At 35.4% G+C, this 21,024-nt stretch overlaps 2 protein-coding genes across 2 annotated transcripts; both read left to right on the top strand.

Annotated features, from left to right (window-relative positions):
• The first annotated feature begins 2,361 nt into the window (after positions 1-2,361).
• Positions 2,362-3,297, top strand: LOC148776980 (olfactory receptor 4F6-like). The gene has a single exon (XM_088840449.1). The coding sequence runs from the start codon at positions 2,362-2,364 to the stop codon at positions 3,295-3,297; it is 936 nt and encodes a 311-aa protein (XP_088696575.1).
• Positions 3,298-18,430: 15,133 nt separating this feature from the next.
• LOC129563104 (olfactory receptor 4F6-like) lies at positions 18,431-19,366 on the top strand. Its single transcript, XM_088840448.1, has one exon. It carries the CDS (start codon positions 18,431-18,433, stop codon positions 19,364-19,366), a length of 936 nt encoding a protein of 311 aa, XP_088696574.1.
• Positions 19,367-21,024: the final 1,658 nt, after the last annotated feature.

Genomic DNA, 21,024 nt, shown 5'->3' with positions numbered 1-21,024 from the left:
TGTGGATATTGAAGAATCCTTGCATTCCTGGGATAAAGCCCACTTGGTCATGATGTATGATCTTCTTAATATGTTGTTGGATTCTGATTGCTAGAATTTTGTTAAGGATTTTTGCATCTATGTTCATCAGTGATATTGGCCTGTAGTTTTCTTTTTTTGTGGGATCTTTACCAGGTTTTGGGATTAGGGTGATGGTGGCCTCATAGAATGAGTTTGGAAGTTTTCCTTCCTCAGCAATTTTCTGGAAGAGTTTGAGTAGAATAGGTGTTAGCTCTTCTCTAAATTTTTGGTAGAATTCAGCTGTGAAGCCGTCTGGACCTGGGCTTTTGTTTGCTGGAAGATTTCCGATTACTTCCTCTAGTTCCATGCTTGTGATGGGTCTGTTCAGATTTTCTATTTCTTCCTGATTCAGTTTTGGCAAGGTGTACTTTTCTAGCAATTTGTCCATTTCTTCCAGGTTATTCATTTTATTGCCATATAATTGCTGATAGTATTCTCTAATAATCCTTCGTATTTCTGTGTTGTCGGTTGTGATCTCCATTTTCATTTCTAATTTTATTGATTTGGTTCTTCTCCCTTTGTTTCTTGATGAGTCTGGCTAGTGGTTTGACAATTTTATTTACCTTCTCAAAAAACCAGCTTTTGGCTTTGTTGATTTTTGCTATGGTCTCTTTTGTTTCTTTTGCATTTATCTCTGCCCTAATTTTTACGATTTCTTTCCTTCTACTAACCCTGGGGTTCTTCATTTCTTCCTTTTCTAGTTTCTTTTGATGTAGAGTTAGGTTATTTAGTTGACTTTTTTCTTGTTTCTTGAGGTGTGCCTGTAGTCCCAACACAATCTTAGTAACATTTATTTGATTACTAGTGAGAATTTTACTTTTCATAGGACTATCAGCTGTTAGGACATCTTCTGTGTCAGTAGTCTTATTTTTTTTCTCATTTTAAAATTGGTACACCACACTTCTTTTCTTCATCTATCTGGAGGAAATAATTTCATAATAGAAATATTAGTCATCTGTCTGATATTTTATAACTTAATTTTCAATATGCTTTCAGTTTTTAATTATCATGCTTATATTTCAATATAAGAGATCTCTATGTAGAAAGTTAAAGTGAAGTCGCTTAATTGTGTTCAACTCTTAGAGACCCTGTGGACTGTAGCCACCAGGCTCCTCCATCCATGGGATTTTCCAGGCAAGAATATTGGAGTGTGTTGCCATTTCCTTCTCCAGGGGATCTTCCTGACTCAGGGATGGAACTTGGGTCTCCCAATTTGCAGGCAGACTCTTTACCATCTGAGCCACCAGGGAATCCCCATCTACATGTAGATTATACAAAACTAGGTACATATATCTGTATCTTAGTATAGTAAGAACTGAATATTGTGGATATATATTTCCTTCCTCATTTGTTAATTAGAGATATTCTTTGAATGAATTTTCTATCTTAAACGTTTGCTTAAATATTGTGTTTCTTTCTTTTGGTTTGTTTCCCTTTTAGATGTTTAAATATCCTTTTGAAACTTTCTTGAGTTTATGATGAGAGTCAATAACGTATGTATTTACAAGTTTATCTGTTGTGCCAATAACATTGACTGAATAATTCACCCTTTTCACATTGATATGATTTGATTCTTCAATAGTCTCTTGAGGTCACTTTTAAGTTTATTCTGGCCCTCTCCTTCCGTTCTTTACATTAAGGCTTTTATAACTGTCAGAAAGCAGAAATATGATAAGGTGGAACTGAATATTCCCTCAGATTTTCTACTGCTCTTAGAGTAAAAAGCAAAATTCTTATCATAGATCCAAGATTTCATCCTGTTTGACCTATTTCTCCAGCCTGATCTCAGTCATTCACATACTTGCCTTTGTGTCTCAGGGCCTTTGCACATTGCATTTCCAAAGTCTGGACTATTTTACTTACTTTCAATGGTAACTCATATTTTGCAGAGTCTGATTAAGCATGATGGTGATGTGGCACATTGTTATCATAGCCCTCTGATATTTCCTTCAAATTAGTTGTCAGAGATGTATCTATAATTAAAGTTATTTAATATCAATCTACCTGTATCTACCCATCTAGATCTAGCCTGTAAAGTTTCAAAAGTCAGAATTTCTGTTTCACCTCAGAACTTGACATTGGACTTAGAATATAGTGGATACTCATTAGGATATCAGTTACACTCATTAGTTGCATTACTTGAAGAAATGAATGCATGCATATTAATGGCTGTTAGTGAAGATTTTTTTCTTCATAAAACTGAATTAGATAAACGCTTAAATCTGTTTCTTTAAATATTAACATTTGATAAATTCTTTGGTTATTTTGTTTCTGGATTTTAGGTATCATCAGAAAAAGCCAATGTATGAAAGAAATGACACTTCTGTGTCTGAATTTGTTTTCCTGGGACTTTCTACCTCTAGACCAGTGCAGAATTTCCTCCTTGCCTTCTCTACAGTGTTTTATGTAACAATTGTTCTAGGGAATCTCCTTGTTGTGTTTGCAGTGACCTTTGACCCTCACCTACATTCCCCCATGTACTTCCTTTTAGCCAACCTCTCATCTATTGATTTGTGTCTTTCTACCTTAACAGTGCCTAAGATGATCTCTGACCTGTACTCTGGGCACAAAACCATATCTTTCCAAGGGTGTGTCACCCAGATATTTGTTCTTCACACCCTGGGTGGATCTGAGATGGTGCTGCTCACTGCCACGGCCTTAGACCGATATGTGGCCATATGTCAGCCCCTGCACTACCTGACCATCATGAGCCCACGGGTGTGCCTTTTGCTTGTGTGTGGTGCTTGGGCTATTGGCCTCATTCACTCAGTGGTCCAGTTAGCTTTTGTGATCCATTTGCCTTTCTGTGGTCCTAGTGAAATCGACAGCTTTTACTGTGACCTTCCTTGGTTTATCAGACTTGCCTGCATTGATTCCTACAGAATGGAATTCATGGTCACTGCCAACAGTGGGTTCATATCCATGGGCACTTTCTTCTTGTTGATCATCTCCTATGTTTTCATTCTGGTCACTGTATGGAAACGCTCTTCAGGTGGCTTGTACAAGGCCCTCTCTACTCTGTCAGCACACATCACTGTGGTGGTTTTGTTCTTTGGACCATGCATCTTTGTTTATATGTGGCCATTTCCCACTGTCCCAGTGGATAAGTTTCTTGCCATTTTAGACTTCTTGGTTACACCCATCCTGAATCCTGCCATTTACACATTGAGGAACACGGACATGAAGATGGCAATGAGGAGACTGTGTAGTCAGTTCTTGAGTTGGAAGATCTCTTAAGTAACTCATGGGAGCACAGGTTATTTCAAAACATGGGTTTCAAATATGTGTTAGTGTGTATGGTCTGTGTAAATTATCAAACTTATTTAATTTATAGCTGGCTTTGATAACTAGAAGACTGAGCTAGGTTCACCATGAAGCTATGAAAGGACCCTATGTCCTGAGTATTTGTGATCCACAATTCTTTCAGGACTATGCAATCAGTTTGTAATTTTATATTTTTTCTGTTCCCAATTATTTAATTGCTTTGATTTATACTTTTAGTGGATTCTTGTTAGCTATGTTAAATTAGGAAGTACAATATAAAGCCAGAACTCTGAGAAATTTGCCAAAAGTATTTGAAAGTAGCAGGAGAATGAAGAAGACTGAAGTTCTAAGCTCAAAAGTTCTGAAAGGCATTATTGAATTACCTGAATCTGTCAGGCTGAGGAGCTAAAGATCTATTAGAATTCATAAGCCAAACATGGAAGGGTTATATCCATGGCACAGGATCAAACCTGAAGTGTACCAAGTCTTCTAAAAACTACAATGCAGATTCAAATATGGTCAGTACTTGATCGGGTTGAAGGCATCATGCCTTAACATTTTATGCTTCATAGAGGAAAGAGTAGATAATTTCTGAAGGAATTTATTACATCAGAGGTACATGATCTTTTATATACAGTGTGTAAAATAGAAAAAGTAACTATGGAATATGCAAGAAGTGGGAACATGTGATTGATAACTAGAAGGAAATGAATAAAGAGAAGCAGACCAAATATGGCTCAATTTGTGAAATCAGAAGAGAGCATAAAATAAGATATATTAAAAGAGACATTAAGAAGTTGAAAAACTGAAAAAAAATTATACAGAGAAACAGAATATCTAAGAATGAACCAATTGATTTTAGAAATGAAAAAGAAATGTATAATATTATGAATTTAAGAAGGCTTAAAAATGGACTGGACACAGCAGAAGAAAAAAATCAGTGGATTCAAGACAAATCAATAGATATTATCCAAAGTGAGTACAAATATATAAAAGAATAAGAATATCAGAATATATGTGCATATATACATACACATATGAAGATAGCAGTTATTTTATTTAAGGTTTATTCCTGAGATTCTCTATTGGAAATGTTACAAACTACATAGGACCATGTCATCTTTAGAAAGTAATATGGAATTGGTAGTATATCTAATCCATGGATTTCATATAAATGGATGTAAACTTGTATAACATTTTGAGGAAGATTTCTGAAGAAAAGTTTTGTATTGTTTAATGTAATAATGAATAATTCACAAACTCTGAACATAATCTAGTTCTTACAGGCTATTTGAACACTTCAGTGAATTAACAGATTGCTGATTCCAAAGCTACTTTTTGACCTACCTGTATGATGAACTGCCTAACCCATTTATGAATAGAAAGGGAAAAGCAAATTCTCCAAAGGTTGTTATTTTAGATATCTTTGTGTTTAATATGTATCTTTTAAAGAAATTACATTTTCACAAAATACTGAAACATGATATTGAGGGAACAAATCTCTCTCCAGATTATGCTTATGATTCAATTTTCTTTCTGAATATGATTAGGAATACTTAATGATTATTTTTATAGATATGTCTACAGAAGGTAATAGAATGTTATCTAATTGATAGACTAATTTATCATTTTGTATAGATAAATATAGCAATATAATGCACTAACTTATTAAAGAAAACTTTAGAGAAGGTCTATGTGAAATGCTCTGCTAAAAGAAATGCATAGAATAGCAAAATTTTCAGATATGGTGTCAGAGTTGAAGTAATAAGAGTAATAACTAATGTTAAAATTCTTATTAATTTAAAGTCATTCTTGAGAACAACCAAAATTATACTTATAAAGACTGGCCAAATTTCCCAAACAAAAACTCATTTTGAAAATTCTGGAATACTAAAGAATTGACACAAAACTTTCATCAAGAGATATACATGATTTCCAAATGTGAATTAGGGAACTCTTCCCAATCTTAAGTAACAGAATAGGTGTGGCTAATTTAGGGAACTCACAGAAGACATTCTGATAATTTGAGATGATGAAATACCAACAGAAATCCACAGTCTGTCATCATACTCTCTTTATTTCTTAAAGTATCAGTTCAGTTCAGTCGCTCAGTCATGTCCGACTCTTTGCGACCCCATGAATCACAGCACGCCAGGCCTCCCTGTCCATCACCAACTCCCGAGTTCACTCAAACTCATGTCCATCGAGTCGGTGATGCCATCCAGCCATCTCATTCTCTGTCGTCCCCTTCTCCTCCTGCCCCCAATTCTTGCCAGCATCAGAGTCTTTTCCAGTGAGTCAACTCGTCACATGAGGTGGCCAAAGTATTGGAGTTTCAGCTTTGGCATCAGTCCTTCAAATGACTGGATTTAGTAGTGGTGTGATGATCTCATAAAATACAGCAAGGAACTTGCCCACCCAAGTAGTGCTGAGTAGAAACAGATAGATGAAGATGCAAGGCCTAAAGAATAACACGACCACTGTAACGCGGAGTGCAAGTGGAGAGCACCTTGGATGCCCTGTCCATCTATTGATGGCAGACAGTAAGCAGAATATAAGAGTAAAAGATCAGCAGTAGAATGAAGCAGATGGTGGCCAAGTACTCCACTGTCAGCATTTATCAACATTTCGAGAATATCAGTGTCCATGAAAGCTAGCTTGATCACCAAATATCACAGAAAAAAGTATCCAATTATCTGGGTCCACAGAAAGGCAATTGTATAATTATAGCTAGTTGGCTTATTGAATGCACAAAGCCAATGATCCATGGTGTCATCACTAGCTGAATGCACATTTGTGTGTTCATGATGCTAGAGTAATGGAGTGGCTTGCAGATGGCCACATAACGGTCATAGGCCATGGACACAAGCAGCACCATCTCATCCCCCATTCCCCCCCAAAAAAAGAGGAACAAAAACAATCTGACACATGCATGCTTTCAAGGAGATGGTCTTGTTTGCTTTCAGAAAGTTTGAGGTCAGTTTAGGAGTAGTTACTGTTGAAAGACATAAATCAATGAACAGAAGATTGGTTAACAGGAAGTACATAGAGGAGTGGAGACGAAGGCCAGCAGTAATTAGGAAAACAAAGAAGATGTTGCCCAAAATGGTGATAAATAAAGTGAAGAAAATATCACTAGGAGGAAGGCCTAGAGTTGTCAAGAGTCACACAGCCCGAGCAAAATAAATTCAGACACCATAAATTGGTTATTTCTTCCATTTATTCAGTTTATTCTTGTTTGATCTGAAGAAAAGACATAAAAATATTTTTTCTGAATCAAGCAGGTTTCTTATTTATTGGTGATGGAAGCATATCCTTGCATAATCACCTTGGAAAAAAATCTGTGCTTTTCTTATAAAGCTCAGTACTCACACATCCTATGGTCCAGCAATTTCAGTCTTATGTGTATGCTCAAGATAAATTCTTACAACTGTACATATAGAGATATTTATAGTTATGCATATTAACAGGACAATGGAATATTATTCAGAATCATAGCATATAAGGTACAACTATATGAAATGACAGATATATAGCTTTTAGAGACACCATAATGAAGAAAAAAGAGGTTAGCATAATTTTTGTAAAGTAAACAGCAATATAAAAATGTTGTATTTTGTAGGAACTTCTATATAATGATATAAGTAACTCCAACTGTAGGAGGCTAAGGATCAGGAAGAATATGCACACATTATCAGCTGTATGATATTATTAACTATTTAGGTCATATATTAGTCATATTTTTATAGGTATAGTTTTATTATTGAATAAACAAGCATAAAAATTCAAAATGACCATTAAAAAAGATGTTGAATATACTATGAATCAAGAATTATGATCAATTCAATGCTGTGGACCTAAGGTTTAGTCTGGGTTTACCCTCCCTGTTGTCTGTAACTGAAGCTATTGATGATACTGTTTTTGTTAAATCCACAGAGTTATCAGGTACAAGGATGAAAATAAAAATAGAATTAGAAAGCTATAGGTGTAGGAGGGGCTTTTAATTTTTTCCAGTGTGGTAAACAGGAATTTATTGAATATTTTCTTACTATGAACTATGATCAATTTTGAGCACTTCAGTAAAAAAGAAACAGATTGGAGGTGGTATATGTTATGTCAAAGAATAAAAAAGTGTGCCTGTTTTTTCACCTAATACTAGCTTAGTAGGCTGTCAATGTTATTTTAGTTAAATTAGAAAGGGCAAAATATTGCTGCTATATAAAACTATATTAATACTATTAAAATAATTATATAAAATAAGTATGTAATTTTTAACTCTAATCTAAGTAAAAGTTCAGTTCAGTTCAGTTCAGTTCAGTCGCTCAGTCGTGTCCGACTCTCCGCGACCCCATGAATCACAGCACGCCAGGCCTCCCTGTCAAGAAGTAACCCTAAATATTCTAAAAGTATACTTGTAAAATCAAGTGAGTTAGAGCAGAACTCTCAAAATAATCAAAAGTTAGGAAAATTAAAAATAAGAACTGAAAAAAGAATTTCATTTTATTCTTTGCGCTGCTAATTTTAGGGTCATGGGAAAACTAAGCCTCCCTGTTTCTTTGTATCTCCCTGTCACTCTCTGAATACCTCTCACATGATAGAAATTTTCACCCACAGTGTCTAAAAGGATCTTCACAATCACCAAATGAAATAAGTTAAATACTCTTACTGTTCCGAGTTTGGCTCTCAGTGCAATCTGTTGGGGTTTCAGAGTGGGAAATAGCATGACTCAAGTGTAAGCCTAGTGTTTTCCGACGCCAGGCCTTCATCTGTGTCGTCATTCTTTCTCTCTGTTCAGGTCCAAGAGTATAATTCCATTTCCAGGGTAACTGTGAATTATTTTAGGCTTTGAGAGATTTCTCTCCATAATCTCTATCAGTTTCCTTCCAGGGTTAAATTAATAACCATCACTTTTCTCAACATTTGGAAATTTCTATTAATTGCAGTTACATATCTGTATCCAGAACACAGTTTTCCTTAACTCAAAGAAAGCTGTAGACCCTGATGATTGCGGATCTGTGACTACCTGAATATTACCTCAGAGAATACACCTCTATAGCTGTAAGATTCTGTAGCAGTTACTCATTTTGATGATATAGGGAGTCTGGAAGTTTCCAAATGTACCTTGGAGAAGAAACCCCTGATATTTCTGAAAGCTATGCAAAAATTCCAAGCCATTCTAATTAGTGTGCATGGAAATATGGCATTAAAAGATTGTCTTAAATATGACAGAGTAAGAGAACCAAGGGAGAAGTTAAGAAGTTTACAAAGTGTAGAGTGTATCTTCTTACCAGAGAGAAACCATGGGGTCACGAAGAGTCGGACACAAGTGAGTGTACACATACACAAAAGCGATATTATCAATATTCTTCTAAATATTGTAAGGGAAGCTTACCTTTTATTTTCATTTATACAATATTATGTGATTTAGTCTTAAGGACAAGAATCCAACACTTTAGTGATCTGAGAAGGAAATATGATAACGTGTCTATCTGCCCATGGGCTGTTACATTTTTTTCATCAAAAGAATACAGTTATTCACATATTGGTGGTTATGGTTTCAGTTTCCTTTTTATGCAGTTACAAGTTTACATGTGCACATGTCTCTCTCTCTCTATATATATATATATATATTCACATATATGGTGGAGTTTTTTCCTTTGAGATATAGAGTATGGAAGGATATTTTAAATTCAATTAATTTAAACTAATATTATGCTTAAATAAATATCATTCAGTGTAAATGGTTGTTTTAGAGAAATAAAGAGAAATTAGAGAAAATTTAAGCAACAGCACATTTTTAGTGTTCTTCTCGCACTTTGGGAATGAATGGCAGGGTTTGGAAAGCAGACATGAAAAGAATGAAGTAGAAGAGTGGGATTATTACACTTGACATTAACTATGTAGATAGTGTCAGTGATGTCAGTCCACCACTGGTCAACTCGGCTGATGATCAGGCGTAGGAGGGTCTTCTGTCTTGACACACAGTTTAGAATCATCTGTTCATTAAACTTTAGCTGACTATGTTTACGAATGGAAACCAGAGATAACCCTTTAAACCATTTATTTAGGTTCCATTAAACATTTAATTATGATAACTACACTAAATAACCTTGAATATGGGGTTGGGAGAGGGCAGAGTCAAATACCTTCATCTTAGCTCCACATCAGCTCTTCAAAAATGGGTGGCTACAATGCAACATATCTGCGAGATGACTTTCTACTCACTTTCTTCCCTTCTCATTGTTAGACAGCTTTTGCTAACCAGACATTTCACTATTTCTCAGTGACTGGGGACTCTGGACAGGTTCCCAGGGTTTATCTAAACTTCATAATTACTCCTCTTTATCTGGTAAATCTATGTATGTGTTTTAGGTAGTAAATGAATGCTGTGTTTCAACTCCACCAAGTTAGGAGACACAACAAGTGGAGGAGGTGGACATTCTATTCAATTAATGAAGGTGTTAAAATATTGTTATTCTTATGCTCCTGTGACTTTGAGGAAATGGGGCCCTTTAGAAAATGGAACAGCTAACCAAAGAATAATGTGTAGAAATCTGTAGCCTGATTAATAAAACTGTAAATAAGGACAAACTTTTGGAAAACAGTTTGGTAGAGCCTTACAAAACTAATAATAGTATTGCCATTTGATAAAGTAATAGTACTCCTAGGTATTTACCAAACTTAGTTAAAAATTTTGTTCATGCAAAACCTGTATTGAATGTTTGTGACAGCTTTATTCATAATTACCAAAAACTGGAGACATCCAAGATGTCCCTCAATCTGTTAATGGTTAAATAAAGTGTGGGACACTTGTACAATGGAATATTATTCCATAATAAAAAGAAATAATTTATCTAGTCATGAAAAGATATAGAGGATTCTTAAGTGTCTGTTGCTACATGAAGGAAGCCAATCTTCAAAGTGTACAAACGGTATGATTCCACTTTTATGATATTCTGGAAGATGCGAAACTATGGAGACAGTGAAAAGTTAGGTGCTTGTCAGGGGATCATGAATTCATGGGAATGAATGAATATGTGAAGCACAGGAGATTTTAGTGTAATGAAATTCTTTTTGATAACTGTTAGTTCAAATATATTTTCTTAGGCATTTGCCATGTCTTCTGTGAGGGCCTAAATGCAATGACACTCTAGAAACAATGAGCACGTGTTTATTTCTAATTCCATTATCCATAAATGGAATCAGGGATCTTTGGAGACAGGGCTATTGTTGGAATAGGAAATTAAGATACAAGATCATCTGGGAGCATCTTTTAGTCCCAGAGAATAAGGGAATGCTCAAACATACATAAACTCACAAAACTTGATGTGGATATACATCAAAGAGGCTTAAGAGCCAAATGAAAATGCTCCCAATAGCAGTGTTTGATTATAATCCAGATTATAAAATAAATATCCATGATTTCATACTAATATAAATGATTGAATAAATTAGTGGATGGGGTAGCAAAGTTATCACTCATGCAGGAGAATTAGAGATAAATTGTGTAGCACGCTACCCTAATCAATGGGAGCATAGCTACTCATTCCTTAAGGGTGGGCTGAGTGTAGTGACTTTTCTCAAAATACAGTGTGGATAGTATGGAAAGTAAATCTACAGTGAGGGAACCTGACATTTCAGTCAGATGATCAGGGTCAACATCAACAGACATAAACCATGGTGATGGTAGAGACACTTGATGGGAGGTGTCAAAAATGGCAGATCACATGTGGTGTGCTTCCCCTGAACCCATAACTCTGGTGTAATCATGAGAAAATGCCAAATACATTTCAGTGGGGTGATACCCTTCCTACTTTGCAGTTCCTCACAAAGTTAAACAGAATTATCATTCAGTTCAGTTCAGTTCAGTTCAGTCGCTCAGTCGTGTCCGACTCTCCGCAACCCCATGAATCACAGCACCCCAGGCCTCCCTGTCCATCACCAACTCCCAGAGTTCACTCAAACTCATGTCCACAGAGTCGGTGATGCCATCCAGCCATCTCATTCTCTGTTGTCCCCTTCTCCTCCCGCCCCCAACCTTTCCCAGCATCAGAGTCTTTTCCAGTGAGTCAACTTGTTGCATGAGGTGGCCAGAATTATCATAGAACTCACCAATTCTGCTCCTAATCTTCAACCCCAAAGATTTAAAAACTTGTACATGAATATCTAGAACTATTCACAATGGGCAAAGGTGTTCATCCAACTGTTCATCCGCTGATGAATGGATTGATAAATGTGGTAATCCATACAAAAGAATATCATTCAGCCACAAATGTGTATCAGATACACATTTCATCATGAATGAAAATAGTTTGGAACTAGGTCGAAGTGATGACCCCACAATATGCCTAAATGCCATTGGTTTGCAGCTTTCAAATGGTTGATTTTACATTATATTAATTTATCTTGATAACATAAAATGTAACACTAAAAAGATAAATTAGTAAATATTATTTTCCACTATGAATTAATGTTTTAGTTATTAACTTTTTTTAGCTTATTTTTTTAAAAAAACTGTACTTGGATAATGTGTATTTTTGATGTAAAAGAGAATGCTACAATTCTAACACTAAGTTTTTGCTCATTTCTTTCTAGGCTGAATGTTATGTAGAAATTAGTCTAAATTTTTGTAAAATGAGAATAATAGCAGTTTAACAAAAAGAATTTTAGTACCATATGTTGAAATGTAGCTCTTATAATAATGTGAAATTTTATAAGAATGTTGATATTTGATCTTCTGTGTGTACACATTGTTTTTCTGAGCAGAATTATAGAGTTAGAGATATTCAGTATGTCCAGAGTTAATTAATGAATAAAAAAATCACAGTGCTAAATGCCAAGGCACACAAATTATTTCCCCTTAACTGAAAAGTCACAGTCTTATTTCTCATCAGGTGAGGAAGAATATGGGATTTCCATCTCACTGTTTCGTTAGACATAAGAAATGAGATCATATAGGTATTATACTCAGACAAGTGAAAAGCTTAATAGACTCGTGAACTTCTTTTTAATACATCGTGGCATTGATCTAAAAAAGAGGCAGCGTAGCTAGGGAATGAATTTATAGACTTTGAAATCAAAATATTATTTCACTTGAATTTTCATTTTGACTTTAGTATTCTGAACTTTGCCAACATATTTATTTCTGTTTTTTAAGATATTATCATGGCCAAATAGGATTGGTAATTATATCAATGAGGTAAAAGCAGGGATAGGGTTTCTAGGAATATTGTATGAATATGTTTCCATTAGAATTTGAAATAATTTTTACTAATGAGTGTGTTAATAGGCATTTCTTTTTCACTAGTATTGGTCTAAATGATATTGATCAGTAGGTATTAAAATATTAGGAGATGCTAGTTTCCTTGACTATATTTTGCTGTCACAGTTTATGAATCATAGCTTCCTTTTATTTGCATTTACTTTTTAAATCAAGCTTCTAATGTTTTTTCTTTTCTTAATGGCATGGGAATTCACGGTAGAGATCTCATAATAAACGGCCTGGGGACTCAGGTCACTGAGTCATCAAAGGGCCACCCAAAAGTGTTGTTAGAGCTGGAGTACTTGTAAGGAGTACTAACCACAGAGATCAAAGAGGGAAACGCTTCTTAAGAGGTTCATTTATAGTGAAAATATTGTTTTCTGGGACCTTTTTTTTGGGGGGTGTGAGGTCAGGTAAGTGGGGACAGTATAATTTAAGTGAAGAGCCTGTTAAAATTACCAGCTGTTTTCCATCTATGGGCAAAGTATAGCAACTCTGCTACAACATTTCAAAAATTCTAACCCCCTGCCCCCTGCACCTCGCCTTCCACTTTTTCTTATCTCTATTTCTATTTTTCAATTCAACATGCATTTGTTGAAACTAGTTGAACCTATACAAGTGCCAGTCTTTCCAAGGGGAAGTCTGAGTTTTCTCGAGGCATGAAGCTCTTCATATGCCTGCACTGTGTCTTAATTCACAGGGAAATTTTTGGACATGGATTATATTTCACTTAGAACTAGGAAGGACCTTGGGAATTGGTTTTGATGTGAATCATCTTTGACCTGTCATTTTTTTCATGGCAATTTCTGGAATGAATTTTGCTTTTTAATTCCACTGGCGTCAGTTTTCAATGAGAATAATATAAAAACCCAGTGTGTTTGCCAAGAAACTATTATCAGTTTTGAGGTGTTTATTTGCACATGCATGCTCACAGCCATCCAACCCCTTGTCTTCTCTCCCAAATTCACACAATTTCGTATGGTCAGAATTTCTGACTAAAACATAGTCCCTGCTCTCAAGAAGCTCATACTTTTTGCAGAGGAGACAGAAAAACTAGTCAATTGTAAATTATATTGTCATGAAAAAGTTATCATGAGAACCTCACAAGTAAGATGTGATAGCAGGGTGGAGGAATATCTCATACAGAGTGGAGGAGAGACGGGGTGTATCACCCCTCTGAGTAATAACTGACAGAAATTTTAGAACAAGAAGTAATTGGCCAAGGGGAAAATGCAGGGAAAACTATAGAGCAGAACAAAAGTATGAGTAACCCTCATCTCAATGAAAGAACAATTGTCCTAGTAGTTCAAGAGATTTATAAGGTGGAGTTGTGAGATTAGAGGCTGGGAAAATGGGTTGTAGTCTGTTGCATTATGTGTCTTGCTGAGACATTGTGAAGAGAGAAGTTACTGAGAGTTTTTAATTGGCGAGCAGGCAAAAAAGACTCAGGAACCACTCCTAAGGTATGCTGTTCTGACTGCTTCCTTTTTAATTGTTTAATTGCTATTCCTTCTTGCTTGTTTCTATTTTCTCCTTTTTCTTTTTACTACTGTCCCTGTGTGGTCTGTCTCCTCTCTTTTCTTTTCATCTCTTTCCTTACTAGTATCAGTCAGCTAAATGATAGACATATTTTATAGCCCCTAGCAGTAGACTCAGGGAAGGCAAAGGCACCCCACTCCAGTACTCTTGCCTGGAAAATCCCATGGACGGAGGAGCCTGGTAGGCTGCAGTCCATGGGGTTGCTGAGTCAGACACAACTGAGCGACTTCACTTTCACTTTTCACTTTCATGCATTGGAGAAGGAAATGGCAACCCACTCCAGTGTTCTTGCCGGGAGAATCCCAGGGACAGAGGAGCCTGGTGGGCTGCCGTCTATGGGGTCGCACAGATTCGGACAAGACTGATGCGACTTAGCAGCAGTAGCAGCAGCAGTAGACTGCCACAAATAGAAGATGTTTTTCTCGGCCATTGATTTCTTATGGACAACACTTTCTGTTAAGGTGCTATTGTGATGTTCTATGAGTAAACAGCTGTTGACACACTTGTAAAACTTTATTTCAGTTTTTAAATGCATGATTAAACTACCATCACTACAATCTGAATTTGCTGGGTTATACATCTGGGACTCTTATTCTGTGTTTTCACAATAAATTTCATCTTTAAGTCAAAAGCCAATACCAGGTTGTTTTAGACCATTTAAATAATACAGAAATGTAGGCCTTAGGAGATGAAAGCCACATGTATCCTATTTTGAGGATTCACTGTTTGTAATATTTGATGTGTAGTTTTGGAACTTTTTTTCATGTACAAACATAGTTTCATAAAAAGAATTCTGCTTTTGCCACTAGAGGCTCTTGATTTAACCCAGTATTTGGATGGTTGTTTTAGTTGTTTCCAGTTATTTAAATACGTATGAAAAACTGCCATCAGTATTTTACCAATTTAAAAGTGAACTCCGGGAGTTGGTGATGGACAGGGAGGCCTGGCGTGCTGTGATTCATGGGGTTGTGGAGAGTCGGACACGACTGAGCAACTGAACTGAACTGATCATCATGTAACAATTTTTGCAGGCTTTGGAAATACACACACAAATATCTTACTCTAATACTTTGCCTTCACATCTAGATGATGATAACCTTATGATTACTCATGAGAACAGATCCTGAATTTTCATGTACCATCAAATTTAACTAAGTTTCTGAATTGCAATGATTTCTCATGTATGATAGCATGCAGTGCTTTGCTTTCTGTGACTGGCTTATTTCACTTTCTCCATGTTTAATAACAAGTTGTGCCTTTTGGAGATGGCAGGAAATTTTTGCTTTTTAAGTTGAATATTATGCTAGTGTTTGTGTGTTGTGTGTGTGTATCACATTTGCTTTATCCATTCATTGATAATTAAAGAGAAAAACAGGAAAAAATAATCACCTAATTTTCTTACTACCACTAAAAATTTTTAATTACTACTTTTTTAAAAAACTGACCTTTTATTGGTCTTTGAAACAGTTTTAAATATTTTTTACATATGGAAACAAAGTGAATATACATTGTTTTGTATACCAGACAATGTATATTTTAAAATCTACATATTGCATGATCAAAGCCTTTAGATACAGGTTTGATTATAGCTCCTTTGAAATGTCACACCCACTGCAGTTAACTCTGATGATTGTCCTATTCATTCTCCCTTGTTCTGTCCAATTCTAATTTTTTCCCAGTTATTGGCTATAAAAACCTCCATTCACTGCCCCTGTATCAGAGCCTCCTGGCACCACCCCTGCAGTGTTTCCTTTTGGCTGCAAGACCCACTTCCCATCCATTACCCTCACTATTTCCTTCCTGACTGGCCTGGCTGCCTACATGTCTGTTCTCGGCTATAACAGTTTCAAGGGGCTCCAACCGGCTTATGCTGCTTTCTCTCTTAGGCAGTGAAGATTATGCCCACAGGAGAGCCCAGGCGTGGTGTGGAATGCCAAGGGAGGAGTGACAAGAGACAGCATGGTTGTTAGTGGTGTGGGGCCTGGAGGAAAGCTTAGTGGTGGCAGTGCAAGTGGGGGACTCCTGGTATTCAATTCAGATGTGGAACAAGCATCAGTAATTTGGTTTGTTTCAAGATACAGTAGTTTAATATTATGTCTAAAAAAATAGGATGTATATTAGATTGAACTCTATAAAACTGGCATTTGATCAAATATGAACTGACTGAAAGAATAATCTCTTATGGCTCAAACTAAATGCATATAAGCCTGGACAGGAACAATTTAGTGATAAGAATTAAAGATATGCATTTTCTATTTTCTCCTTAGACATACAAGTTTTAAAAATGGATTTCCTTTATATCTTTCTTGTGAACTTCTCAGTCTTTAAATGTCTGTTATTCATATATTTCATTGCAATGTATTTTATTCCTATATATGAGTAATAATACTCTTCCAAGATGAAAGAACTATGAATATTTAATTCATATTTATTTAACTATGAATATGCTTCATTGCAGACATTTATGTTATTTATAAATTTTTTTATAATATTTTATCATTGGTGCCTCTTGTAGCTTAACTGTTAGTTTATCTAGTTTCAATACACTAAGAAAATTTTCTTCCTTTATTGAAGTATAGTTGATTAATCATTTTGTATGTTTTAGGTATATAGCAAAGTGATTCATTCATATCTATATATGTATATATCTCTCTATATATACATATATATTCTTTTGCAAATTCTTTTCCATTAGAAATTATTGCAAGATATTAAATATATCTGTCTCTGCTATAGAATAGTTTTTGCTATTTATTTATTTTGTAAATAGTAGTATGTATATGTTTTTACTTGACTTAGTCATAAACAGTGAAAATTTTGAAGTTTAGGAATCTAATTCTAAAGTACCTTCTAAACAAATTGAATTTCTTTTCTCTTTATCAGTGTATGAATGTGACTTTTTCCTCGTAGCCTCATCCATGATTTCATCAATTTTTTAAACCTTTGAAATTTGTTAATACAGAATAGCACCCAACGCAGTCTTATTTACATTCCTTTGAGTACTAGTGAGAGTTTTACTTTTCATGTGACTGTCAGCTATTAGGACTTCTTTTGTATCAGTAGTCTTATACGTTTTTCTCATTGTAAATTTGGTATACCACGCTTTCTATCTTTATCTATCTGGAGGAACTAACTTCACAATAGAAATATTAGTCATCTGTCTGATGTTTTATAACTTGTTTTTCAGTGTGTTTTTAATTTTTATTTTATAGTGCTTATACATCCATATAAGATATCTATGTAGCTGTGTATGCAAACTTTGTACATATACCTATATCTAAGTATAGTAAGAACTGAATATTATGGATAGTGCCAACTATTTTTCCTCCCTCATTTGTTAACGAGATATTCTTAGAATGACTTTTAGATGTTAAATGTTTGTTTAAATATTATTTTTCTTTCTTTTGGTTTGTTACCCTTTTTTATGTTTAAATATCATTTTGAAACTTTCTTGAGTTTATGATGAGGCAATAATCTATGTATTTACAAGTTTATATGTTGGGCCAACACCATTGACTGAATAATTCACACTGTCCAAACTGGTGTGATATGATTATGATTCTTCAATAGTCTATTGAGGTTACCCATTTATTCTGGCCCCTTCCTTCCGTTCTTTACATAGAGGTTTTTTTACCTCTCTGAAAACAGAAATATGATCAGCTAGAACTGAATATCCCCCCAGATTTTCTACTGCTCTTAGGGTAAAAAGCAGAATTCTTATTGTGGATTGAAGATTTCATCCTGTTTGGCCTATTTCTCCAGCCTGACCTTAGTCATGCATATTCTTATCCCCCGGGCCTTGTGTCTCAGGGCCTTTGCACATGGCATTTCCAAAGTCTGGCCTACTCTACTTAATTTCAATGATAACTCATATTTTGCAGAGCCTAAATAATCATGATGGTGATGTGTCACATTATCATAGCCGTCTAATATTTCCTTCAAATTAGTTGTCAGAGACGTAACTGTATTTAAAGTTATTTAATGTTGATCTACCTGTATCTACCCATCTAGATCAAACCTATAAAACTTCAAAAGTCAGAATTTCTGTTTCACCTCAGACCTTGACTTTGGACTTAGAATATAGTAGATACTCATAGGATATGAGTTACACTCATTAGTTGTGTTACTTGAAGAAATAAATTAATGCATGATATTTTCAAAACATATTAATGGCTGTTAGTGAAAATTTTTTTCTTCATAAAACCGAATTTGATAAACGCTTAAATCTGTTTCTTTAAATATTAACATTTGATAAATTCTTTGGTTATTTTGTTTCTGGATTTTAGGTACCATCAGAAAAAACCAATGAATGAAAGAAATGACACTTCTGTGTCTGAATTTGTTTTCCTGGGACTTTCTACCTCTAGACCAGTGCAGAATTTCCTCCTTGCCTTCTCTACAGTGTTTTATGTAACAACTGTTCTAGGGAATCTCCTTGTTGTGTTTGCAGTGACCTTTGACCCTCACCTACATTCCCCCATGTACTTCCTTTTAGCCAACCTCTCATCTATTGATTTGTGTCTTTCTACCTTAACAGTGCCTAAGATGATCTCTGACCAGTACTCTGGGCACAAAACCATATCCTTCCAGGGGTGTGTCACCCAGATATTTGTTCTTCACACCCTGGGTGGATCTGAGATGGTGCTGCTCACTGCCACGGCCTTAGACCGATATGTGGCCATATGTCAGCCCCTGCACTACCTGACCATCATGAGCCCACGGGTGTGCCTTTTGCTTGTGTGTGGTGCTTGGGCTATTGGCCTCATTCACTCAGTGGTCCAGTTAGCTTTTGTGATCCATTTGCCTTTCTGTGGTCCTAGTGAAATCGACAGCTTTTACTGTGACCTTCCTTGGTTTATCAGACTTGCCTGCATTGATTCCTACAGAATGGAATTCATGGTCACTGCCAACAGTGGGTTCATATCCATGGGCACTTTCTTCTTACTGATTATGTCCTACGTTTTCATTCTGGTCACTGTATGGAAACGCTCTTCAGGCGGCTTGTACAAGGCCTTCTCTACTCTGTCAGCACACATCACTGTGGTGGTTTTGTTCTTTGGACCATGCATCTTTGTTTACATGTGGCCATTTCCCACAGTGACAGTGGATAAGTTTCTTGCCGTTTTAGACTTCTCGGTTACACCCGTCCTGAATCCTGCCATTTACACATTGAGGAACAAGGACATGAAGATGGCGATGAGGAGACTGTGTAGTCAGTTCTTGAGTTGGAAGATCTCTTAAGTAACTCATGGGAGCACAGGTTATTTCAAGCAACTTCATGAAATACAAGTGGTTATATACAAATTTGGGGCTGTTTTTTCTGAAGTTACCATTTTATAATTTAGACTAGACCATTGATTATGTTGCTACATTGAATTATCATGTTAACTCTCTAGATAAAGATTTGTCAGCCAAAATAAAGCCTCAATAAGTATTTGGCTATTTTTGAAAAAACAATGATTAGAGACTAGTGTCTACTGAAAGTATGGCCTTATGCATCAGACTGCCTATATTCAATTAATCAACTGAATTTTATTAATTCAATTAAGTAATGTAGAACTTACTTATGCAAATTTTCAGAAAGTTGTGAAATATCTAACTCTCCAATTTAAATGCTGGATATGAATAATTATATAATTAAATTCATAATTATTTATCATAAATTAAATTTATTTTTCTTTCTGAAAGACAAAAATATGTGTCTTTGAGTATTTATGACCTGGGTAAAAAACAGCAAGTGAGAAGTGGAGTAGAGAGAAAATGGATCAGATGCTGTAATAGAGACTGACAGATACTGGGAAGGAAAACAAGAAGGAGAACCTCACAAACAGTATGTTTTATGAGTTTGAAAATATGCTTCCCTTGCTTGTTTCATTTCAAATGGACTCAAGTCATCTGCAGTTGACTTAGGACAGGGAAATTTATGTATATGTTGGTATTTCACAATTTTTGAAACTGTGACTTAATCCATCAATGAATATTCCTCAAATATCAAAATGTGTTGATCTGACTATAGCCTGGATGGTATTATTATTATCCAACAACTATTCTATGCAAATTTTTTGCTGACTGTTTTCTCTAGTAACTCATATAACTCTACCATGTCTCAATACTTGGGTCTTAAATATGTGTTAGTGTGTATGATCTGTGTAAATTACAAAGCCTATTTAATTTTTGGCTTGCTTTGACAGCTAGAAGACTGAGCCAGGTTCACTGTGAAGCTATGAAAGGACCCTATGTCCTGAGTATTTGCGATCCACAATTCTTTCAGGGTTATCCAATCAGTTTGTATTTCATATTTTTCCTGTTCACATTATTTTGTTGTTTTGATTTATATTTTTAGTGGATTCTTTTTAGGTACATTCAATTAGAAAGTACAATATAAAGCCAGAACTCTGATTGAGGAATTTGTCTTACTTTTGAAAGTAGCAGGAGAATGGAGAAGACTAAAGTTCTAAGCTCAACAGTTCTGAAAGGCAATACTGAACCACCTGAACTCTATCAGATTGAGGAGCAAAAGACCTATTAGAATCATAATCCAAATGTGGAAGGGATATAGCCAAGGAACAGGAACAAACCTTAAATGTACCAAGTCTTATAAAAATTACACTGCAGAATCAATAGGGTAGTACTTGGTTGGACTGAAGTGATCACACCTTAACATTTTATGCCTCAGAGAGGAAGGAGTAGATCATTTCTGAAGGATTTATTATATCAACGCTACATGATCTTTTATATACAGTGTTAACATAGAAAAAATTAATTGTGGAATATGCAAGAAGCAGGGATATGTGATTGATAATTAGTGGGTAATGAGTTAAGAGAAGCAGACCACATAAGACACAATTTTTGAAATTAGAAGAGAGCATAAAATAAGTTAAAAGATATAGTTAAAAGAC

Source organism: Moschus berezovskii, chromosome 9 (genome assembly GCF_049115385.1).
Source record: "Moschus berezovskii isolate FMDL1 chromosome 9, NW_MosBer_1.0, whole genome shotgun sequence".
Classification (NCBI taxonomy): Eukaryota; Metazoa; Chordata; class Mammalia; order Artiodactyla; family Moschidae; genus Moschus; species Moschus berezovskii.
The sequence above is the reverse complement of the archived record's forward strand: the minus strand, read 5'-3'. Positions and strand labels throughout refer to the sequence as shown.